The 25,317-nt window shown below is 44.4% G+C and overlaps 1 protein-coding gene across 2 annotated transcripts; it reads left to right on the top strand.

Annotated features, from left to right (window-relative positions):
- NRIP2 (nuclear receptor interacting protein 2) lies at positions 1-25,302 on the top strand. 2 transcript variants are annotated; one of them, XR_010466098.1, is made up of 7 exons: positions 1-653; positions 5,752-5,928; positions 11,732-11,814; positions 12,264-12,391; positions 15,174-15,226; positions 16,067-16,219; positions 16,942-25,302. XR_010466098.1 is itself a non-coding variant. In XM_065029538.1 (6 exons), the coding sequence occupies exons 1-6, from the start codon at positions 423-425 to the stop codon at positions 16,157-16,159; spliced, it is 765 nt and encodes a 254-aa protein (XP_064885610.1). In that variant the 5' UTR covers positions 1-422; the 3' UTR covers positions 16,160-25,302. The 2 variants fall into 2 exon arrangements, 1 of the variants encoding a protein (XP_064885610.1); XM_065029538.1 differs by having other exon boundaries at positions 16,067-25,302.
- Positions 25,303-25,317: the final 15 nt, after the last annotated feature.

Genomic DNA, 25,317 nt, shown 5'->3' on the forward strand with positions numbered 1-25,317 from the left:
CCCAGCCCCAGGGATGCTGGATTTTTCCAGCCGCACCATCTTGCCTGCTCTGCTGTAATTTATGGAAACTGGTTTCTGATGTGGGGCTTTTTCTGTTACCACAGGGACCCACCAACTGGAGAAGGCAAAGCTGCAGTGAGGGCAGGAGAAGGGACAGAGAGGGAGAGGTGAGGAGCAGAGGGACACGGAGGGTTTGGAGAGGACAGAAGGAGAAAAAAGCACAGAGACAGTTCAGAGATGGGTGAGTTATAACTAAGAGAGCAGGAAGAGAAGCAGAGAAAGGGAGAGAAGGAGACCTGTGAGGAAGGGAAAAGGAAAGGAGCTCAGAGACTGAGTCAGCCTCAGGAAGGCAAACACCAGGAGGTAAGTGCAGGGAACACCCCAGCATACCAAGAAGGACCTGTTCTGTCTGAATCTTCACCATGAGCTCAAGGAAGAGCTTCTCACTGCTACTGGGGAAAGGAGACCAGGAGGAAAAGCAGAGTGAGGGTACTCCTGACCTGGAACAACGGGAGTGTGAGGTGGAGCTCAGAAGCAAAGCTATTTTGCATCAGAAGAGGCGCCTTAAACAGGCCATCCAGTTTGTGCACAAGGACTCTGCTGACCTGCTGCCCCTGGATGGCTTGACAAGGCTTGGCACCTCCAAGGATCTGGTGAGTCCAGTGGGACCCCATTTGGGAGGGGGGCTCCTTATAGCCTTCATCCCAGTTGGGAACTGCTGCCAGGTTTTGTGAAAGGGTCATGGGTTCAGCAGAAATGAGACTTCCTTCCAGAATCATCTATGAACAGGTGAGGGTAAGGGTAAATAATTTTTTTGCATCCATCTTCCTATGCATCCCCATAGGGATCAAACTCTTCAAAGAGTTAGGCAGACATGAAGTAGAAGCACGCCCCAGGATCCAACTTTCCACTCACCCCGATACATAAATATGTTCATCTGACATGTGTGTTTCCATGTGGGACATCTCTGAAAGCCCCCATGTATTCCTGCATGATCCAGGTTAAAAGTAGCCTCCTTCCTGGACTAGCAGTGAGGGAAGCACAGTTCATGAAACTCCAAGATGCTTATGTTTGACCCTGTCACCTTTTTGCATTATTGTCTTTCCCCCCACTCTTTGGATTTCCAGAGGAGCAATCACAGGGCAGGACCACTAGCCAGGCATGCAGGCAGCTGCAGTGGCCAGCACCCTTGGATAACACCTTTGGGGAAGAGGAACAGGAGTGACGTCTGTGGGCATTTTCTGGTGGAGGCATGGAGCAGGAGGCATCGGTGAGGGCATCCTTCCCAGGAGCCTGGGCAGTATTTCATCTGGAGGGACTTCCTTAAGGCAGGGAACCGTTTCCCACAGGACCTTTTGCCGGCTTAACTGCACGTATCTCCCCCTTGCTCTGGCAGATTTGCTGTCTAACTCCTCTTCATTGTGGAGTTTAACTGCTCAAGGATGCAGAGGTCTAAACCATTTTCCCAAAAGAAGGCTTGGGTCTGTCCAGTGATGTGGGTACAACTACTTATTTCAGCTGTGCCAGTGGGTGTTATAAAAGGTCTTCCTCCTCCATGCATCCTGTGCTTCCCTCTGTACCCTCAGACCATTGCAGCAACACCACAGATGCTCATGCATCTCCTCCATTCATCATGTATCTCCTCCAATCATTTCCTGGCTCCCATGGCAGGCCCCACAGCTGCTGGCAGCCAGAGCTGCTGCACACAGGGACAGATATGTGTGGGATAGGCAAGGGCCCAGGCACTGGACCTGAACCGAAGCTATGTCCCTTGCTGAAACACTCAGGTGCAGCGCCGCTGCACAGAGGAGGGGTTAGTGCCATGTTCTTGTGCTTGTGCACCCTCCTGTTCCACCATCCTTCCCACAGCCACCTCAACTGCTGATGAGAGTCCCTGGCTCAGCAGGGTCAAGGGTGGTTCCTCAAAGTCACTCTGAGCTATCACCTCATGCTTTGCCAGCCCTTTGCAGCTGCACACATGGCTTTCAGCAGGGACAGATCTTGAGCATCCCACTGGCCCTGAATATAGTTTCTGTCTGAAGTATAACAGGGGAGTCATGTAAGTGTCATGCTAGCTAGTAATGTGGCCTCTCTTCCCTGCAGGGAAGGAGGTCTGGGCACACTGGTGCCTGGAAGGCATTGTTCAGACTGGCAGGCTAACACTGGTGCTTCATGCCCTGGTAGCATTGCATCTCAGGAGAGCATAGCCAGAGGTACCCCTGGGCTCTTCCTTGTATAGCTTTTGGGAGGGAAAAGGGAGGAGCCACTTCTGAGTCTTTCAGTGCATTTTTGCTGAGCCCAGCTACAAAGGCAGAGAGAAACACATCTATCTACCCACTTTGCTTTGGAATTTACTAGTGTCACACCCTGCCCCAAAATGATAACTAAACAGAGGCCTCTGTGGGAGTCCTCCTCAGTACAGGTGGCAGCCTTTGCCTCCAGAAGCTGGCATTTTGAAGCCCCTTGTTCTAATGAGACAGGCCTCGTCCAAATTGCTTGCCATGAGTAGCTCTCCTGGTCAAATTAGCCATTCTCAGTAGGGGACTTCCTTGCATGCAAACAGCATTTGGTCACTCAAAACCACTGCAATAGTTTGTGTTTGATCTGTAGCAGAATGACCGAAACATTTTAATCACAGAGCAATGCATAAAGCATAACATATTTTCTGCCATGGAAATTTTGCACTAGTTTTAGAAAGCACAAAATTAAGTGTGGCACCTATGCAAAGTTCGCACACATAGTGCCATACTTGGGGTCAATGTGGTAGCTGGAGTATCTAATTGCTGGTTTACCTTGGAGCAAGAGAAGAACCAGGCCTTAGATTTCCATGAGCGATTCAGAAGTCCCTGCAACCTTATGGGCCACTGTGAAATTGCTGTAATGTTTTGGGGTCTGCAAATTAGAGTCCAAAATACGCTTTCAGGCACTCTTCCATCCCCATGTAATACTCCATCTGTTTCCTAAATTGATCTGCCCCCCTCCTGAAGGACAGGAATGCAAGGCTGCAATCAAAGCAGCAGCAGGAGGTGGTGCTGGAACAGTTGATTGTTTGAAAGAGTGCAAGACATCCCAGAGTCCTATAGCACTTATACTGGGATGAAAGTTTAATTAATTCCCCAAAGCATGTCTCCATTGACAGTGTCAGAGACTCCAGCTGTGGCAGCCCCACATTTCCTAGAATTAGAGCAAGGCCTTGTGTAATTAAAAAAAACAAGTTTTCTTACACAGTCAAAGTCAGGCTGTTACTTTTTTCCACTCTTTTATGTGTATTGTGGGTGTGCATCCAGCAGTGTCTAGGATTTGATGGGCCCAACACGTTTCTAACAATTTCTAATAATACGTTTCATTAGAGACCTCATATTTCCAGCTCTATAACAACTACAAATATGACACTTTTAAAAAGAAAAAATAGCTGCATGAGCTAAAATATTCTGAAAGTACCAAGAAGATCTGAAGATCTGTCTTCTCTCCCAAAAATCAAGATCCCCGGCTCATACTTCACTAATCATAGCAAGGCCTTGAGATTTCACACTGGAGGGCCTGAATGTGATCAGTTGCACTGGAAACCTGCTCTGACCCTTCTAAGAGTCCTGAGAAGGCCTCCCTTCCAGCTGCTGGTCAAAACTCCCTTCAGGTCCTCCCTCACCATCCTCTTCATCTCATTGTTTCTTACCAGCCCAACAGAGAGAATGGTGCCCACTTCTCTGTCTCACTGGTGAGACAGAAGACAGGGAGGGCCCCAGAAGTCTGCTCTTGAATCAGATGCCTCCACAGTTCAAAGCTCAGCTACTCCCCACCAGTGCTTGGCCTCTTCACAGCCTGAGCGACAAGAAGGAGACAGAGGTAGAAGCTGAAAAGGGCCTGCTCTTTCCATGGGAAACCTTGCAGGGAGAGGGAAAGGTCCTTTGCATGCCAGATTCTGAGAGGAGACAGGAGAGAGGATGGGAATTTGGAGACCTGCTGTCAGTTTCCTGCCCTTTTCCCATGGCCCAGCTGTTAGCTGGCAGCCAAACAGGCACTGTGCTCAGAGTATTTAGGGAGTGAAATACAACAGCCAGCTCAGCTGTGGGCCTGTAGAGTAGGCTGGGAAAAGGCCTGGGACAGAGGGATATTTTTACCTCACTTTTTCAACTACTGCAGTGTCTCTCATGCAGCATGCAAATGTTTGACTCTCATCCTTGTGCAACAGGGAAATAGACGCAAAATGGAATTGGTACAAACAATAGCTGCTCTCCTGCTGCAACTGTTTGGCGAAACTGACAAGTCAGTGTGCTTCGAGTTGTGATTTACACACATGCCTGGCCTCAGCCCTTTGATCAGGCATAAAGCTAGTGCAAAGTGCACACCCCCTGTACAGTTAATAACAGCCCAGCTAACTGGCACATCTGGTCTAGCTCAGATATTTGGCCTGCACATTGATAAGATCCTGTATCAAAATGCTGCACTATCTGGAAGCTGATTTTTTAATTTTGTTTTGAGAAAGATAAAAGAAACAGTTTATGCTGTAGCACATTAGCCCCTGTAGATTCATTGCCTATCTTCACTACACACAGGGAGGCCTGCCCAGGGAGGTAGTGGACTCGCCATCCCTGGAGGTTTTTAAGCTGAGATTGGACATGGCACTTAGTGCCATGATCTAGTAAACGGACTAGAGTTGGACCAAGGGTTGGACTCGATGATCTCTGAGGTCTTTTCCAACCCAGTCGATTCTGTGATTCTGTGATTCACGTAGGCAGTTGCTATTGAAAATGCTATTGGCAACTCTGAGCACCTGCTCTCCTGGAGAAGGGCCATGGGACCAAATACATGGAAAAAGGACAAAGCTACCTCCAACAGACCTACTTGATTGCTGCTGCCCATTGTTGACTCAGTAGCTGTGCAGGGACTGGAGGTACTGGATAAACACTGGGCAAAAACTAAAGCATCAAGGCAATAACAAAGAGAGCTTTCTTTCCAAAGGAACGCTTTCCTCTGTGTGTATGCAATGTCAGGATAAGAAGCTTTCCATAAATTTTTGTCCCTTTTGGTGCTCCTCCCCTTCTGCCCGGAAGAAAGGAAATAGGAATACAAAATACACGAGATATGAATGAGATACACGAGGCAGGAGTAAAGTTCCTTCAGCCATTGATCTGGCTGATGGTGTTCTCTTCTAGCTGTGAACAGCATAGGGCTTCATAGATGACCCTCCAGCTAGGAAGGGAGTCAAAATAGTATCTCTTCTGATGGAGGGAAGCAGAGACAGACTCCAAAGAACATTAGAAGCTAGTTTTAGTTTCCTATGCAGGGGCAGCTTCCTGCTTCACTACAAATAATAGCTTTTACACCTAAAATTTCTGGAGTCTTGCCTTCTTATCCAAATGTACATCACACAAATGCTGCATTCCCTGTCACCTCTCACAGGTGTGAGTGTGCCTGGATGGATGTCAGCACACACCCATCAGGCAGTATATTGCAGTACCTGAACAGATATGAGACTGCCAATTGCATATTTAGCTGAAGGAAGCTGTGTGAGGAGAGCATGTGTCAGGCATGTTCTTCTCTTTCAACAATTGCATCCCAGAGACCTGTCTGTTACAGCATCTCAACATTTCAACATCACCTTAGTGGCTACATAAAAAGTCTTGTGGTTTAAAGAAAGTTTTTTGGGATAAGCCTGTCTTTCATCAGAATGATCAGTTGGGTCAAGCATCTGCTTTCTTGTTCTTAGCTCCATACTTAGCTGGAATTTCTCTTTCTTTGTGATGGAGACAGCAGCCACATAGTGTGGTCCAGCGGCGCCTCTTGGAAGGCAATCTGAACAAGCTGCGGGTCGAGACCAGGGTTCAGTCTGCATGGGTTCAATCTCCGCTGGCAAAAGACCAGGATGAAGAGATGGAAAAGGGAGAGGATAGGAGAAAAGAAACTTCACCCCTGCTAATACAGTGCCAGGTAAGGCAAAAAACACAGTGCTGCTGATTTGATAGTGATGGCAAATGCTCAGTGACTTCCAGCTGCCCCGCTCCCAAGGCCCATGCAAAGTTATTAATTGCAAAGACAGCTGCAGACAGAAAGAACAGATTTCCTGCATGGCCTGTCCTAGAGTTTGAATTCAGTTCTTCCAACAGAGGAAAGCCTTTCTGCCATGTGGATTCGAATTGTCCATATTGGAAGATAAATTACCTTAATCATATCTCCTTACTTTGGAGGCCAGCTTTCCTGTGACACGAGGTATTTAATAAATGCATAAAGAAGCAAGGAATGTCTCTGTATCACTTTAAGACGGGTGCCCGTAGTTGATTTACACTTAGTGGAACCAATCTGGTCTGATTCTCTCAGGCATCAAAGGACCTCCTAAGAAAGTGGCTAACTGTGCTCTGAATTAGTGGTTCTTGATGGAAGCAGTATTTTTAGCTCCTTTTTCTTCTTATATCCTCCTATACATCAGGACACATTTCTCCCTGGCCACTGTAGGTAAGAAAGCACATCCAAAATTGTGGCCCATGAAAGACAGCTTCATGGTTAGAGCATGTAATATGCAGATATGAGGCTCACCAAGCTATAAATGTGGTATACAATATCCATTTTAAAGCTGTTTTTATTTCAGTTACTTGTCCAAAAGAACATATGACATGTTAGTGTAAAGTCTACACTTCTAGGAAAAATACATATACCTTTAAAAATTCAGTTAGTATAATTAATTATCTTATGAACATAGCCTGGTAGCAAGTTTCTGAAATGTTTAGATCAAGTGCCTCAGTACTACACAAAGCCACCATCCGGCTTGTTTTCCAAGCTTTACTGATGCAGTTAGGTATTGCTTACTCTGGGTTTTAGACTGTGATGTAGCTAGATTAACTTAACTATACTTGTGAAAACAGACTAGTAGGATGAATGGCTCTCAGTGTAATTTCTCCAAATAGCTGGACCTTTTTTTTTTTTTTTTGAGCAAATGAAGGTGTTTCCTTTTCTTTAGTCACCACTCTGTGTTGTTGTATAAGAGGAAACTCAGTGACCAAGGGTGTTTTTTTGGCAGGTATGTACATCCAACAAGGACACAATTATCATATCCCAGGGGCAGTAGCTAGCTCAGCATCAGAGTCCACTACTTCTTCCCCTTTTGTGTTTCCAATGGACTGTACCCCAACTGTCACACACATTATATTTTCTGTCATGGAAGAAGGTTAATGAACATCACAGTCAAGGAAATAGGTCTAACACTTCACTTAACTCTCCCTGAACTCAGTACCTTCTGCACAGGCATTTTCTTTTTCTGCCCTTAAGAGCCAGACACTGTTTGTCACACTTAATTTTTTTTACACTGAAGGAAGGGAAGCTCTCTCTCCCTTCTTTTTAGTCTTGCTGCTTTTCATGTTCACATTTGTGAAATTCAAAAAGCCTCATCTGTAAGTAACAGATCTATGATAGGAAATAGCACTCAGGCTGCCAGTTTATTTTAACTAGAGAGGTGAGCTGGTACCTTTTGGAGAACTGCTTGACTATGATGTAGTTTTTATTAGAAATGGAACAGGACCCCAGTGAAGTCTCTTCTTTCTGACAGCAGCTCCCAAGAAAAGATCATCCACCAGCATAAAGCTTCCATTTATACTCAGGCAAGTATTCTGAAAATTTCAAAGTGATAATAAATGCATCATCTCACTAGTAACTGAACGTAACTGGGAAATAAAGCTGAATCTATGTAGACTTCAGTGATACAGGGCAACTCAGGCCATCAGTTTTTTTCACTCTGACAGGTTATAGTTGGCCTGTGTCTAAGGCCTTTGTAAGTTTCAGAGATCACAGACAGACACAGTCTGTAATAGTTGTACTGCAGAGGTACTCACCCTGCTATTTACTTAAGCGGGTTGCTCACATGGCACTTCAGCAGAATTGCCTGGTTTTGTGGCTGATTTTGGAAGCTTGTCGTGGCTGGCATCTGCATCATAAAATCAAGCTGTTATTTGGAGGGGGGGCTTGTCTCTTACTGACTTGGAAACAAATGCTGAAAGATTCCACTGCTGTCCAAAGCTGCTTTTCCTCTTTGTCAAAGCAACCTGGGATTAATCAACCTTGGTTGGTTAAAGCAGCTTCTTGACTCTTGAAATGACACTGTATCAGACAATAAAGCTCTTTATAAAAGGTGACCCTTACTGATTACCCTCCCCTCTTTCTCTTTCTCGGAACTCCCTGTAATTGACATTTACTAATGGTGAGTGGTAGTAACAGACTGAAAATTCTGGGGCAGAGATGAGAGTGGGCAACATGATGAAAAGTCCTCTTGGTCCAAGAAGGCTTGCAAGTGCTCATCAGGTGTCTGTGTACTCCTCACCTAATCTGCACTGTATTTGTGTATTTGTGGTATGCTGGACCAAGGACTCTCCTGGTGAGTTCTCTGGACAAATGATTAGTGGATAGCTTTTGTGAGGCTGCTGGAGCTCATAACTGTGCAGGGCTGCTTAGTACTAAATGAAATGAAATATTTTCTACAGAATAATCACTGTTTCTAACCTAAAACTTTTCCAGACTGCTCTGAAACAAAACTCAAGAATCTGCCTAGTGATACAGTTTAGGTTTATGATCAAAACAATACTAAGGGCTCATGCATCCCAGGTCTGCCTGCTCACAAAGTGATTCCTTAGCAATTGCTGTATGTAGTCCAGGTCTTCTCTTTCTGAAGAGCTGATATAATGCCTTTTCTATAGCTAGACAATGAACAGCTGGCTTCTGTGAGCCACAGGGATGGTTAACTCTTTCCCAGTAGAATCCATGTCTGTTAATGAGAAAGAGCTGATTCAGCTGAACACTGTTGTCAGGTTGCAGTCTGGGCAGATGTGGTAGCATACCTGACCTGACACTCATGACTAATATACCTGCTTAGGTAGTGAGGAGGCACAAGAAAGCCTCTTCTATGAAGCACAGTACAGAGGATGAGGAGGTAGATGCTTAGCATGTATCTGCACTATGTGCTTTATCTTGCTGCGGTCTGGCCACAGTCCTTCTAGGCAAGGTTGATTTATCAATGAGGACCAGACAGCACAGATGTTACAGAGCTCTAAAAGCATAATGGCAGGTGTTTTGTCATAGACTTGTAGAATGATTTGGGTTGGAAGGGACCTTAAAGAAGTATTACCAAAGTCAAGAGTTTCTAAATAGAGTGCTTTGTAGCTCTTCCCATTCTGTGAGGCTCTAGCATGCTCCCTCACTTGCTTGAAGTAGATTTGTGCCAAGAGGAAGGAGGCGTGCATGAACAAAGGGCAAGAGAATGGGTGTGCATTCTGGGAACAGGCAGCAGCTTCTCTGGGTCCCCTACGAGCTCTACCATGTGTGTGATCTGCATTACCATGGGACAACAGTTCAACCTGCTCTGCAGTGAAATGGGACTGTTCATTTGTCAAGGAGATGGGGAAAATATTCATGTATGAATGTGCAAAGAATGGCAGAGAGAGCTTTTAGGGGCTGGTTTGTCTGTAGTCTTTCATGAATCTTCCATCTGATACCAGGTCAGTTAAGTTTTGTGTTCTCCCAACCCTGTAGTTCTGTGGCAATTTCCATATATGTGCCAAAGAGCAGCCTTGGATTGAATGTAGAAGTCAGCAAGACTGAGATTGTAAGAAGCACATGACATAATAGGGAAGGCACAGTGCTGGCAGCTAAAAGTTTGTGATATCTGTCTTGGCTTTGACTTTCCTGAAGTATTCAGCAATATATGCCTCACTTGGTGTTGTAAGTAGTCAGAAGTGTTTGCAGTCACATGGGACTCTTAACTAACCAGACATAATTCTTCATGAATAAGACTTTAAAGAAGAAAAAGTATAATAACCAAATCAGGAGCTGTTGAAAATAGGTATCTGTGCATCTTTTCTGTGTAGATGCTGCTTGAGCACTGCTCTTTTTTTCCTGGATGAGGCCACACAAGGTGAATGCTTATCCTTCTAAAACCACTGACGTTACTTAAATATAAATGACACACACATATATGCATCTTACATGATTCTTGGTGAACTCTGTAAAGCAATATAGGTGGAGATCTCCAGTGGTCTTGCAGTTCTTGAGAAGTAGCCATTCTAGGAACATGGTGTATCTAAACGTTCAGAATGATGACATTTTCTATACTGATGTACTGCAGATGCAGTTTAGACCACAGGAAGAGCTCCAAGACAAATCATATTTGAAGTTTCCAGGATGTGCTCTCTGAGGTTGCCTTGAGTGCAATTAGCACGCAAACTACAACTGGTTTGTTTGCAGCATCCCAGTATTTCTCACAGGAGATGTTTTCTCCTTTCTCTTTATAATAACTCACAAGCAGCATGTTTTCAAAAACAAAATATTGGAAATACAGGATGTAGCTCTCTGTGATGATAAACCCATGTAATAATCATAAACAGTTTTCGTTAAGGAATTAGGAAAGTGAGATATTTTCCTTGATCCTACTGGTGCTGCACTGAGTCCCTGATGGTCATGCTTAAGGTGTTCAAAGCATTTAAGCTCATCAGGAATGAGCATAAGGGTAGAGAAGCTATGAGAAGTCTGTTGCTTCTTCTGAGTAGCTCATGGCACTGAGTGCCATAGTGGATAGAAGAGAAGGAATCACAGGAAAAATACAAATGATAGCAGGAGGAAAATGAGCCTCCCAAGCAGGAAACTCTGTGATTGGAGGTTTTTGGGTGTTGGTGCAAGACCTTGTAGAACTAGGCCATCAAGAAGGGATATGGTTAGGCACTATAGTTAGGTGCAAGTCATATTTTCTAGATGACAGTTACTCCATTGTTTTCAGTTCCTTTGCTAAGTCCTGCTCCTATTTTTTTTTTTTTTCTGAGTATAACTCATTGATGTCCTTGATGACCCATTTTTTCAGACCTCTACCACATATGAGACCTGCTGTTACCTCAGCACCTCTGGCCTGCCATTAAGGACCTCATCCTGTTCCCTTTCAAGTGCAAAGGGGTGAAGAAACAAAATGGTCAAAGCACTGGGGATTATTCAGTCAGATCATGTAGAAGTGACTTGGGTGCAGGGCATCTAGTCTCTCCCTTTGCTAGATGACACCACCTGTGAATATTGTAGTTGTAGTGTTCATGTCATCATATTTCCTTAAGGAGTTGTCTAGGAACCTAATGTAAGCTCCACACAAAATAGACACCTCTTGATTAGGTTGGTTTTTTGGATTCAGGACACTTGGATGTGTCAGTTATCTTGGGAACTGCCTTAAATTCAGGCTCTTCTCAGGGATGCATGTCCTGGTGCTCCTGCTTCTCCCACAAACTCCTCCCTCTGGAAGCTGCTTAACTGAGAAGAGACATCTAGCCCTGGAACATTGTTGCCTGTGACACCAGAAGAAATAGAGAGAGGAAACCTACAAAGGCTGTAGCACATGCTTATATGCTTTCAGAAGGTTTTGTCACATCAATTATTGCTCTGCTAATAAAGTCCATGTGGCTTTTCTGAACAAATTCATTAATTATGCATCTCTTGACTGGAATACTTCTAAGTTAAAGTTGCTAATAACAGATAAGTGTCTAGGTAATTAAATACAAATTAAAGAAGACAAATTCAAAAAGCAGCCTTTGGCAGAGGTCTGCAGAGCACTGGGAAGACCACCATTGTATTGGATGACTCTCCTGCCTTCTGACTACTGCCTAAAACACCACATCTTTGGCTGTGTGTCTCAGAAAAGTCTAGTGGATTGTCACACTGTTGGAGGAGTGGGTATGCCAATTTTGAGCCCACAGTAATTATCTGTTGTTGTTTTTTCTAGTGCCAAGGTCAGGCGTTGAAAGCGACTGTTAACACTGGGTGTCTACCCAATCTCATCTCCAAGAGATGTTTAAGCCAGCTGGGGTAAGTCTTTGCAGAGCAGAAAAGGAGGGGTGGCTAAAAAGAAATCCTATAGCAAAAACCTAGGCACTCTCATTCCCAGCCCCAGTGATATTTACTAGCAGCTTTGCATGTACACATGGCTATTTAGAAGATGATGAAGAGGGTGGGATACAGGGCAAACCGTCAGAAGCACTGACAGAGTTGTGTGCATACTAGGAGGCAGAGCTATGTCATTCTGTCTGTGTGTACTGCAGGGCAAACCTGCCCACCTGATGTTTGGCCTCAGCAGTGAGGAACCCAAATTAACAGTGCCTTATGGTTTTGCTTGTGGAATCTGCCTCCAGACATGTTGTATGAAATAGATTCCTCCTTTTGTGGGTGTGTTCCCAATGAGACCAAGAAGTACTGCCATCAGTTAGAAGTCCTGTTTTCCCTCCTCTTGAGACAATAACACCTCTTGTGTCCCACAGGCTGGAAGAAGTGTCTGCCATGGACAGTGGAGACCTCTCTCTTCCCATCCCCAGCGTTGTTGGCCACATAGAACATATGGAGTTACAATTTGGCCAGGAGACAGTGCTATGTTCAGCACTGGTTGTAGGTGAGAGTGCCAGACCCTCCTCTTCCCCAAATTTTCTGTGTCCCTCTTGCCCTGCCAAGGGCATTTAAAAGGCTCTTTGTGAAAAGCATGATGTGGTGGGAGGTTGGGGACGTGGTTACCTACACTGCTGGCCAAGGTCATTATGCTCTGTGAACACCCTCAACCAAAAGCACAGGCTATAGGAAGAGTACAGAGAAGACAGAAGATGTTGAAAGTGGGGAGAAATTAGGTGCTTTTTTGTCTTAACAAAGGATGTGGAAAATTCTCTTTTCCTTCTATAATAGACCTTTCTTAAAATTATCCAGACTGCTTGATTAGTCCTCTGGTGCCCCATGTTCTCCTATTGAATGGGCACTTATGTCTGGGGCTGGATGAAAGTCATCAGGGAAACCGACGGAGGATACAGCTTATTCCCCAGAGTGTTTCCCTCTGTATTGATCTACCTCTGCTGCAGGGAGAATCCTGGAAGAACCTGGTAGCCCCAGAGTACTGAGTCTCCCTTGTTGTCTTGAGACAGGACCCTTTGAAAGAAGGAGCCATAAGAGAAAAGGTCAAGTCAAAATGCACTGGAGCAGATCCAGAAAACAGCAGAAAAGCTGCATGTTATGCATTTACATCAAGCTGTGCATATGCTGAAAACAATTTAGTCATCCTTTTTTCCCCTGTTCTTTCTCCCTAAAGCTAATAGCTTTACCCTCTTGCCTTTATCTGTCTCTTCATCTTCCAAGGCCTCCCTTGCTCCCTCTTTTCATGTTTATTCTTCCCACTTCCTTAGTAATCTAGAAAGAACTTCCTCCTCTTCAACACTCCAGCTCATTCTTCTTCCCTGGTTTCCCCTCCACTTGTCCTTGCCCATCATGGAGAGTCTGTATTAGTACTAGCAGAGGTGAATTTACCCCACTAGCATCTATCTGTTTTGCTGGAATGTGGAAATGGCTGTCTGGAAGGAGCAGAATTGCCTTACAGTGCTCTTGCTTATGTGGTCATAAACAAATTATAAAATACAGGCACTGATTACATGGCAAGCAGGCATCCAGGAGACATCGGAAGTGTTGATGATGTTACTGGTGGCTGCTGAACCCTGCAGGCTTCAGGACCTGGGAATTCCTTCTTCCCTGCTACTGGAGTCCAGATGGATGACTCTAAGACCCAGCAGGTCGCTCTTGCTCAGTCCAATGCATGTTCCAAGTGGCAAGGCTGAACATATATTCCAGAGAGGCACATACAGAGCGGACACAAACAAGACCAGCCACACAGATTACCACACATAGACAGTGTCTTTATCAACACTCACATAAACATATAGCCCAGTCCTGGTCCTCTTCTCTGGTTGACCGGAACAGAAGCTCATACTTAGTCTCTAGATTCACAAGCACACTCATATTAACAGAGTCTTCAAATAACAGCACAGCTTCTAGGTCTGTCTTATATCCATGTCTGGACCCTGGACCTCTTACCTAGCCACTGGCCCAGACATTCAGTCTTTCCAGATGCAGGTTTCCTCCTACTCCCTGGCTAGGCCAGACTGAAGTTTACTAGCTAATTACGTATAAAAACCCACAAGCATATAGGATTAAATTCACTGAGGAAACAAAAATACACCCAAGTTTTTATAATTAGTGGCATTTAGACCACTCAAACATATGCCCTGTCCTCTTCAGTCACTGGCTTATTAACCTAAGTCCCCTGTGACCCTGGTCAGAGCTAGTACCCAGAGGTCTCTTGCATGCTGACCTCTTTAGTTGCTGGCACCTAGACCTACAAGCTCTGTGACCCATAGTCCATTTACTGGAATTTAGACCTTGCAGCACATGTTGCAGTCCCTCCAGTTGCTGGCAGCCAGGTGTACAAGCCCTACAGCCCATGGTCCCTTCCCCAGTTACTGGTGCCCAGACTCTTGCACACTGGCCTCTCTGCTTGCTGGCACTTGTGAGCTATGTCCTCTCCTCCAGTTGCTGACACAGACCTATGAGCCCTATGGCCTGTGGTCCCTTCAGTTACCGGCACCTCTTTTACATGCCAGTCCCTCTGGTTGCTGACATCTAGAGCTATTTGCCACTTAACCTGTGGCATCTTCTACACTTGTGGACACTTAAGACTTGCAGCAGTCACATGTAGGATAGAAAGGTTACACAGTAAAAAAAAAAAAACAAAAAACCAACACCTTAATAAAATTATTTATTAATATCTCATAGATTGTGGTCATCAGGCACAGGGTTTGATCACAAAAGTGAACAGAACAATAGCCTGATTGCATGTCACTGGCCCCTTTTCCCCCCTCCTCTCCATTTTTCCATCCTTGTTGTTCCCTAATCTACCCTGCCACTTGCCTTCTCCTACCTTTGGCCTTTCCCCTACACAGCCCATAGTAAATTTCATATGATCCTACAAGCTCGTTCTCATATCTCATGGTAAGTTTCAAAAAATCCTACACTCTCAAATATCTCATTATAATCATGGTGCCTTTCTCTCATCAGCTACAAAGTTCTTTTTGACCCTCTTCAGGGCTGTGCCTAAGTAGCTCCTTCAATGACTCACCAGTCAGTGGCAGAAGAGTGCTGGTCTTTGTTATTGTCACTGTTACCATCTGTTTGTTAATGTTTGTGCATTTAATCCACCACTTTCCTTGATACTTGTTATTTAATTTATACCGAATACACCATAATCATATAACTTTATGAAACAGATGCTCTTGTATTCCACATCCTCTTACAGGAGATACACACTTTAGAGGGGCAGTATATATAGTCTTTAGCCTGATGAGTCTCTTCTCTCTTCCCAGATGACGAAATGCTGGAGTTTTGCATTGGTCTCCAGACTCTGTTGTCTCTCAAGGTAAGGAACAGCTTCTTGCTTATTGCAGGGCTCCTCTGAACAATTTCTCCAAGATTTGGTTGCTGTAAGCATCAGAAATACTTGCATCCACATATTGCAGGATGCCACTTGCAATGCTTGTTGCACAGCTGCCTGTCTGGCTGCAGTATGCTCTGAGTCATTGATTCCTTTTCAGTCCTTCTTAAAGGTTTTAAGAAAGGAATCACCCAATAGGATACTATCACATCTCCCATTCTTTGTATTCCTGACCATACAAGTTGCAAACAGGAAGAGGAAACAAGAAAAGGCAAGGCACACTGTGTCAGAAGTTATATCTGTGTCATCTTTTGAAGGCAGATGCGAACAAGCTCCGCCATTGCTTTGAGCCAAATGAAGCTGTATGATCACATTTAGTGTCCAACCCTAGCTGAACCTGGGTGAAAAGAGTCCTCTCCTTTCACCAGCTCAGTTCAGAGTTAGTGTTCTGCTGAGCCTGACTCCTAGGTGACTCAGAATATGGCTGCGGCAAGCTTGCTCCTGCCTCTCAAGTACTTGTTGCCACATGTCAGACTCATAAAGCAGGAAAAGCGTTGTGCTGAATGGCTGAGTGGTGTGAAGACATCAGCTCAGAGGGAGTCTTAGGAAGAAGGGAAGGGAATAGCCCTGTGAAGGGTTTGGAGAGGAATACATTGAATGGAATAGGAGCAAGGAGGCAGCATGGGGGACAGGGAGGGGAACAGTAATGCCTCTACAAATCCAAAGGGGTGTTATTTGATAGTTATGCAGGTTTTCCTCGATCAGAGACACCATGATATTGCTGTCTGAAATGTCCTGCAAGTAACTGGCTCTCCCATTCTTTAGTGTTGCATCGACTTGGAGGAAGGAGTCCTGAGATTTAAAGCACTGAGTCAAGAGCTGCCTTTTCTACATGCCTCTGAAGAGCCTGGTCAGTGACTGACTGCATTCGCCATGTCTGGGGCTGAGGAGACTTGCAGCTATGAGAGAGAGATGAGGGTGAGGCTCACACGCCCCTAACCTTGCTGAGTTCTGGGCTGAGGCATTCACTGGGAAGCAACGAAAGGGTGCTGGAAGCTGTTGTTGGTGCGAGTGCCTCACCTTGAGAGGTATCCCTCCTTTCAGCGGACCCTCTTGCTTGTCCTCATGTGCCACATGGGCATTTTGTTCTTGTTTTTCCTATCTGTCCCAAGTCACTCCAACTTCTGCTTCTGTATTAAATTTGCCCTACCCTTATTCTTACAATACCCTCTGTTCATGAGACAAGAAAGTCTCTGTAAACAATCTCCAGTTGTTCTGTGGACGGGAGGGCATTGCTTTCTCCACAAGTCTCCAAATATTTATGTGAATGTTTCCCTCCTCTTTGCCTCCATGTGACCGGACCCCACTCCCTTCTCTTCCTGGGAAAGTCTCTGTGGCCACTCCCCTCACCTGTGTTCTGGGAAGCTGGATTTTGTTACTTTTTGCTGGCTCGGAGCACAACAGAAGTATTTCATTGGAAAAACCTTGCAGCAAGAACACTCTTACAGTTTTTAATTTTAAGAAACCTTTGCAGAAATGCAGGGTATAGTTGCCTAGAGTACAGTGGACACACACAGAGTCTTGGGCTTTGTCACTACATCCTTGGCCACTAAGCCATATTATATGAATGGCAATGCTTATAATCTCTTGGTGTTATACATCATAGTAACTAGACTTGCACACCCCGTTGTTCTGACCAGGCCTCTGCTTGCTGCGCTCCATCTTCTAGAGCTCCATTCCTGTCACCTCTGCTGCATCATTGGAGATTCTGCCACTCAGTTTAAATATTGTGAAGAATCACAGCACCCAGAGTCTTCTGCTCTGTCAGCTCCTTTCTTTCAACTTGAAGTCTAGTCACTGGACACAGATACATCATCAGCCTCAAGTCCTGGCATCTCAGAGGCCATCGACTTTGCTAGTCCTGCATGAAACAAGAACTAGACTTCCTTGCAGTATCAACTCAGGCCAGAAAACTGTGAACTCATCTGGGATGACCAGGGTGTTTATTAAGTCACTAAATTGTTGGGTTTTTTTAATTTTTTTTATTCCATAGCAGTATGATAGATAGTCTATTCTTTACTAGCTCTAGGAAAGGTGCACCAGATCTGGGCTTGTTCCATGCCTCATGACTACTGATTTGCCATCCAAACTCTGCACCAGTGTCCCTTTGTCCACCCTTAGAATGTCATGACGTCTCCATTTTGCCTATCTTCCTGAATTAAATACTGCTGACTCTCTTCCTTATCAAACCACTCATTCTTTCTGTTGTGCTTCTCAAATTACTTACGTATCTATTTTTGCTTTTTTCTGTTAGTTCTTTCCTAAATCAGATGCTGTATGCTGTAGTTTATCACATACTGAGGGCAGCAGAGTACCACTGTTAGTGGGTGTGACTGGCATCTGCTCCTCCTACATCTGCCTAGTGGCTAGTGATTTTTATTGTTAGTCATCATACCTTGCAGCATCTGATCTGTTCCTTGGCTTCTTTGCCATTCTGTTTGTGCATCTGATTATTTCTGGTTGCATGAACTGCTTTCCGTGAATCTCCTGAATGATATCAACAGTTCTTTCATTTATGTCAGGACCTATGTCTACTCGATGAGCCTGTCTTCCAAAGTACCAGTAATTCCTCCTGGATTTTTATCCCTTGCATGTCTGCTCGGCTTCTCAAACCCCAGGGTCTTTAATGACAGTTTAGACTTCTACTAAACCATAATGTGTGTCAGCTGGAATCTACATAGTACCTAGGTTAACTCTGCTGAAAAAAATTTGTTTGCTATAGATGAGATACATGTTCCTGTGTGCAGCAACATGCCTAGTTTCTAACTCTCATTGTCCTCTAAAAAAGGTATGTGAAACAACAGCAAATAATCCGCTAAAGCTGACTGATACCACATCCATTACATCTCTTATTAGCCATTAACTTCTATGATCTATTAAAAAGAAGACAAACCCTAAACATTAAAGCTAACTCTAGCCCTAACTGAAACCCTAAACCCTAATTCTAAATCTAACCCCTAAAGCTAACCCTAACCTTAAATCCTAACCGTTAAATCTAACCCAAAACCTAAACCTTAATGCTAACCCTAACCCTGACCCATAATCCTAAATACAAGCCCCTAACCATGAACACAAACTCTAAACATAATGCCCCAAATCTAACCCTCTAACCTTCTTACTCTAACCACCTAACCCTAACTCAATTCCAAAACATAAACCTAATCCTAAACATGCTAACTATAAACCCTAACCCGCAAACCTAACCCTAATCCCTAATCCTAACGTCTAACCACTAAACCTATCCATAAACTCAACCCTAACACCAACCACTAAAGATGACCCTAACTCTAAACCTTATGACAAACCCTAACCCCTGAATGTTAATCATAAACCTAACCACCTAAATCTAACCTGTTAACCCCCAAACTCTAACCTCATAACCACAACCTTAATCTCAATTCCTAAACTTTAACAATCACTCTAATTCCTAACCCTAAACCATAATGGTAACCCTATATCCCTAACCCCCTAAGCCTATCACTAATCTTAACCCTAAACCAAACCTCTAAACCTACCACTAATCTTAGACCTAAATGCTAACACTAACCCTAACTCTAACCCCAAACCCTAAAGATAACCCTTAACCCTAACATTAAACCTAAACCTGACCCTAACACTAGACCCCTGATCCCAACCCAAACTTTTAAATCTATCCCTAACCTTTAATGTAACCCCTAATGCTACTCTAAACTAAACCTAATCCTAACATAAAACCTAACGTGAAACTTTAATGCTGACCCAAACCCCTACCCTGACCATAACCACTAATTCTAATCTTTGGCCCATAACCCTAAACACTAAACCTAACTCCCTGAATCTAACTACCTAACTCTATTTCACTTATTCTAACTCCCTAAAACTAATTTCAAAACCCAACCCTAATCCTAAATCTAACACTATCTCTAACCCTAACCCCCTAAATCTAACCCTAATCATAAACTTACCCCCTAAACCTAAACCACTAAATCTAACCCCCTAACCCTAATCTTAAAACTAACTCTAATCCCTAATCTCTAAATCTGACCATATTCCTAACCCACTAATCCTAACTCCTAATGTTATTCCTAACCCTAATGCTATCCCTAACTTCTAACCCTAGCCCTAACTCCAAACCTTATAATTTAACCTAATCCCTAACCCTAAACCCTGATCCCTAACTCTACACCAAAGACTAACCCTAAACCTAAGTGTAAACCCCATCACCTAACCCTAACACTATTTGATAGCTTTTGTCAGTGTCCACAAAGGGTCCTGCTTTCCCTCCTGAATGCCTGAAAGCTTTATCCAGGCTTTGTGGAAGCTGGCCTGGGGCCTTCCAGCACATCCCTGCAGTTTTGACAGGCTTTGCTGATGCCCAGGCAGTCTCTGCTGCCTTCCAGAGTGTCTGACAGCTTTTGCCAGGCTTTGCTGATACCCACAAGCAGCTGCCAAGGGAAGGCGAGGGCCACCAACAGCTTTCAGTCCTGGCGACTTCTGTGCGGGAGCCCTAGGCAGTGGGTGTGCATTTTGGAGCTGGGCTCTGGTGAGGATGAGGGGGTAGGTGAGGATTAGGTGGTAGAGCAACCATAGAGCCTCAGTGTTGGTGAGGCTGTGAAGGGTCTGCCGATGGAAAGGGATGGCCACGAACAGCTTTTGGTCCTGGCCACTTCTGTCTGGGAGCCAGGGTGTCCATTCTGGAGCTGTGCTCTGGCTAGGGTGAAGGTGTTGGTGACTGGGAGTCTTCACAGAATGTTAGGGATTGGAAGGGACCTCGAAAGATTATCCAGTTCAATCTCCCTGCTAGAGCAGGCACACCTAGATGAGGTTATACAGGAAAGCGTCCAGGCTGGTTTTGAATGTCTCCAGAGAAGGAGACGCCACAACCTCCCTGGGCAGCCTGGTCCAGGCTCTGTCACCCTCACTGAGAAGAAGTTTCTTCTCATATTTAAGTGGAACCTCCTGTGTTCCAGTTTGTACCCATTGCCCCTTGTCCTATTGTTGGTTGTCACCAAGAAGAGCCTGGCTCCATCCTCGTGACACTCACCCTTTATATATTTATAAATGTTAATGAGGTCACCCCTCAGTCTCCTCTTCTCCAAACTAAAGAGACCCAGCTCCCTCAGCCTTTCCTCATAAGGGAGATGCTCCACTCCCTTAATCATCTTTGTTGCCCTATGCTGGACTCTCTCCAGCAGTTCCCTGTCCTGTAACTGAGGGGCCCAGAACTGGACACAATATTCCAGATGCGGTCTCACCAGGGCAGAGTAGATGGGCAGGAGAACCTCTCTCGACCAGCTAACCACTCTAATACACCGCAGGATGCCATTGGCCTTCTTGGCCACAAGGGCACAGAGCTGGCTCATGGTCATCTTGCTGTCCACCAGGATCCTCAGGTCCCTTTTCCCTACACTGCTCTCTAACAGGTCATTCCCCAACTTATACTGGAACCTGGGGTTGTTCCTACCCAGATGCAAGACTCTACACTTTCTCTTGTTATATTTCATTAAATTTTTCACTGCCCAACTCTCCAGCCTGTCCAGCTCTCGCTGGATGGCAGCACAGCCTCCTGGCGTGTCAGCCACTCCTCCCAGTTTGGTGTCATCAGCAAACTTGCTGACAGTCACTCTATTCCCTCAACCAAGTCATTGAATAGTACTGGTCCCAGTACCGACCCTTGAGGCACTCCCCCAGATACAGACCTCCAACTAGACTCTGCCCCGTTGATCACGACTCTCTGGCTTCTTTCCTTCAGCCAGTTCACAGTCCACCTCACTACCCGATCATCCAGGCCACGCTTCCTCAGTTTAGCTGCAAGGATGCTGTGGCAGATGGTGTCAAATGCTTTACTAAAATCAAGACAGACCACATCCACTGTTTTGCCATAATCTATCCACCTGGTTATGTCCTCATAAAAGGCTATGAAATTGGTCAAGCATGACTTCCCCTTGGTGAAGCCATGTTGACTGCCCCTAATGACCCCCTTATCCTTGAAATGCTCCACGGCAGGAGCTGCAGCTCTAGCTACAGGAAAGCAGTGAGCCTGGGCAAGAAGAGTAATAGGTGAGACTGATGGTTGACACTAGTAAATGCCTTGGGGCACTGAAAGACAAGAATTACACAGTCGGGTTGGGGGGGGTGAGGGGGCAGGGCCCTTAAAGAGGTACTTTCAACTGGGCAAACATTTTATTTTATTTTTAAACTAGCCAGACACATGAACTTTAGCAATTGCATGTTATTTTAAAATAGTACCTGTAAAAACATATTCTATAACCAGCAGTCAGGGTCCCACTCATGAATTCAAAAATGTCCAGTAAGAGAAAGACTGATGCAGAAGGAAGGGAATTTAATGATGGGAAAGCGAATACATGTTTGTGTTTCAAGGAGAAAAAACAGTATGTCTTTTGTGTTGAGACAGTGTTTGTGATTAAGGAGCACAATGCGCATAACCGAGGGGCAAACACAAGGCCTGTGGGTCGAATCTTAAAATTACATTCAGCCCTTCATGTCGCATTTGAGATGGACAAGCGACATAGACCAAGTTCTTCTGAGATGTAAATAGATCTACCATTTATTGCTACAAGTGCACTTTATATAGTCTTTACCAGTTCACATGTCTTTTTACTATTGGCTACAAGTTACATCAGTAACATCTCATTGGCTGATTTTGCTGTCATCGATATTACTCTTTAACTCCCTTCTTTCTCACGAATACACCTTAATATCTTCAGACACTCCTTTACTCCCATCCTTCTCACGGGTACCTCCCTTCTTTCTCACGGGTACACCTTAATATCTTCAAGGCTGTTCTCTGTTCCCACACCCCCTTTCAGGGAATCCATGGACCTGCCATAGTTTCCCACAACTCCCCCTTTGTGTATTTGTGCTAAAAAAATTGCCTTCCTTGTCTGATGCAGGGCCCTTTGCAGCAGAGAAATCATGCATGGCAACATTAGTAACACAATCACAACCATCATCAAAACAATCAGTCCCGTTTTCACTACTGATAACAACCACTGGAAATCCCCAACCACTAAACAATTTATTTAACCAATCCCATCCATCATCAGCTTGCAACTTTTGTAATCCCTCTTTCCATAATTGTATACTTTTATGAATTGATTCAGAATGATCAGACAAGTTCATAGAGCACATACCATCAAATTCTTCACACCCATGTCCTTGAGCTAACAACAAAAACTCTATTGTGGCTCTATTCTGCAGTGTAGCATGTCTTACAGAATCTACATCTAACAAAAGTCCACTTAAAGCCTTAAAAGTTCTGTTAGGTTGCTTAGCTAGCCAGCATCCTAATTTTTCTAAAGTATTTAAAGCTTTAGCTGTGCCAACTCCAGGTACAAGAGATCCTACAACCCTTAACCCTGATTCCCAAAGATCTACATTATCATTACATTTTGACTCATATACATGCAAAAAGCATTTTTCCTGTCTTGCTCTTCTGTGATCTATTATCATAGATACATTGGGTGTTAAGAGAGTTAATCGTCCCAAACTACACGGTCCTTCAACAGCATTAGAAGGAATTCCTAGCCAGGCTTTATCTCTGCAGATCAAGAATACACCATATGGAAGTTTTCAGGGTCACCATCCCACATTGTTAACAGCACCTCTTGGATTCTTCTGCGAGGCATTACACCACTGAATTTCATTTCTATAGTGACCAAGGGTAGCATTAACATTTTGCAGTTTTATCCATTCATGCTCTTGCATATTGTTCTGACACTTTGCCCAAACCAGTTGGATACAAGTGTCCATAGGCACAGATCCCAGCAATTCCAGTTCCTGTGGTTCAATATCTGCTTCTGGGAGGCAACTAATTCAAAGTGCCATGTTGATATTATTACAGTTTGTTGCAATGCCTTTGCACCAATCACTATTTTGCAACAATTGTGTGATGCTGCTGTAGTCATCAGGGGGGATGCCAACCAAACACGTGGAACAGATTTTCTGGAGATGCCATAGCTAGGCATACGGAGTCGTGGCCAGCCATGTTTGCTAAAGTAATCCACATGTTAGTCTTTTCTGTGCAGGCATCCAAAACGCAGCAGCTGCAGCAATCATCATTAGGAAGGCAACACAGGTTTCACATTTTGCACAGGCAACCATTGCGGCGCTTGATCTGTAGAAACACAAGCATAGCCTCTCCCCCAGGTTAATAACTCATGTGGACCCATCCATTGTCTCTTGGGCAAATCCCTTATCAACACTTTTACCCCTGGACCCACTCTCTCCTGAGCCACTAAAGAGGAAAAATGACATAGAATGGGTGGTGTCTGGGCATCATCAAAAACCTGCAAAAAATTTAAAACATCCATGGCTTTAGCCAAGCGTGCATCAGGTGGCTCACCCAACATTCCCCCTTTTTGTTTTTGGAGAAAATGCTTGAGTGTTCCATGGGCATGCTCCACAATGCCTTGCCCTGTAGGAGAATGGGGAATACCTGTAACATGAGATACCACCCAAAGCTGTAGAAATGAAGCAACTTTGTGGGACACATATCCTGAACCATATCTGTTTTTACCTGCTGTGGAACACCCAAAAAAGAGAACGCACGCTGCCAATGGCGTATGACATCTCGTGCAGTCTCTCCAGTATAAGCAGTGGCAATTAAGGTATCTATAGAGAAATGAACATTCTTTAACTGCCCAAATTCAGATATATGTGTAACATCAGTCTGCCAAATTTGCAGAGTTCAAAGGCCATGAGGATTGGTGCCATAATAAGTAGGAATATGCTGACCTTGACAATCAGGGCATGCAGCAACAATGGTATGTGCCTCAGAATTTGGGATGCCAAATTGTCGTCTCAAAGCACGGTAGCCTTGATAATAGAAATTATGCTTAACATCAGGAACAGGTCCCAAAGCCACCACTGAAAATAGAGAATCTGCTTTCACATTCCCCTCTCCTATGAAGCCTGGCAATATGGTATGACTTTTAACATGCGTGACATAATATTAATAACGATGCTTCTGAATTTCTAGCCATAACAGTTTTAAAATACCAAATAGCTTTTCATTAGACACGTGTCCCAATACAGCTTTATCCAACTGTTGTATAAAAGCCTGGCCACATAAGCAGAGTCTCTTAAAATATTCACAGGGCCAGGAAAGGCCCAAACCACTATGGTCATTGCTCTAAGTTCAACCACTGGCAGTGACCCCTCCTGATATTCTATGTGATGCTGCCATTGTGACCCATCCTTCCAAACAATGGCTGCCTTGCCTGTTCTTCCTGATCTGTCTGTAAACACTGTAGGTCCATTTACTGGGCTAGATTGATTCAATTGCTTCTGAGAAAATTTCATGTGACTCCCTAATTTAATCACTGGATGTGAGGGCAAATGGTAACTGATTTGACCCGTATAATTCATCATAGCTGCTTGTAGCGCAGAACTATTAGCCACCATTCGAAATAATGACTCTGTACAGGAAGCACAATAATTTCTGAGTCTCTTGCCATTAATTCCATGCAACGTGATCTGATTTTAATAATCACCTGAGCAACCAGTTCAAAAAGGCCTGGGGCTGCCTTTTTAAATTTGGCTGGCAAAAAGACACACTCTAAAATATGTAAAGGATCTCCCCACTTCTCATGCCATTGTGCAATCATGGCAAAAGGTATGCATTGATCAATTAAAACAATTGCTTGTATAAGTACTGTCAAATCAATTCTCCATACATGTTTGTTACTGATTACTTGTTCAATTTCTGCAATTACCTTCTGTGTTTCTGCTGTCAGAGTACGTGGGGCAGAAATGTCAGTGTCTCCTCACAATAGGTCGAACAAAGGTTGCAACTGAGAAGAGAGGATTCCTACATATGGTCTCACCCAATTAATCAGTCCTGCCAATTTTTGTACGTCATTCAGTGTCTTTAATTTCACTTGCAACTTTATGGGTTGTGGTGTCACCGTCTGATCTAAAACTTTCATGCCCAAATAAAGCCATGGCTGTTGTTGTTGCACCTGAGAAGGTGCAACAACCAGCCCATACTGATTCAATGACTCATATGCCTCATT

This window comes from Columba livia, chromosome 1 (assembly GCF_036013475.1).
Source record: "Columba livia isolate bColLiv1 breed racing homer chromosome 1, bColLiv1.pat.W.v2, whole genome shotgun sequence".
Taxonomy (NCBI): Eukaryota; Metazoa; Chordata; class Aves; order Columbiformes; family Columbidae; genus Columba; species Columba livia.

Bases quoted from the DNA above. Each gene is read 5' to 3' on its own strand.
- NRIP2 (XM_065029538.1), top strand. From the start codon at position 423: ATGAGCTCAAGGAAGAGCTTCTCACTGCTACTGGGGAAAGGAGACCAG. The intron at 11,815-12,263 runs GTAAGTCTTTGC...TGTGTCCCACAG, and splicing joins AGATGTTTAAGCCAGCTGGG to GCTGGAAGAAGTGTCTGCCA. The intron at 12,392-15,173 runs GTGAGAGTGCCA...CTCTCTTCCCAG, and splicing joins ATGTTCAGCACTGGTTGTAG to ATGACGAAATGCTGGAGTTT.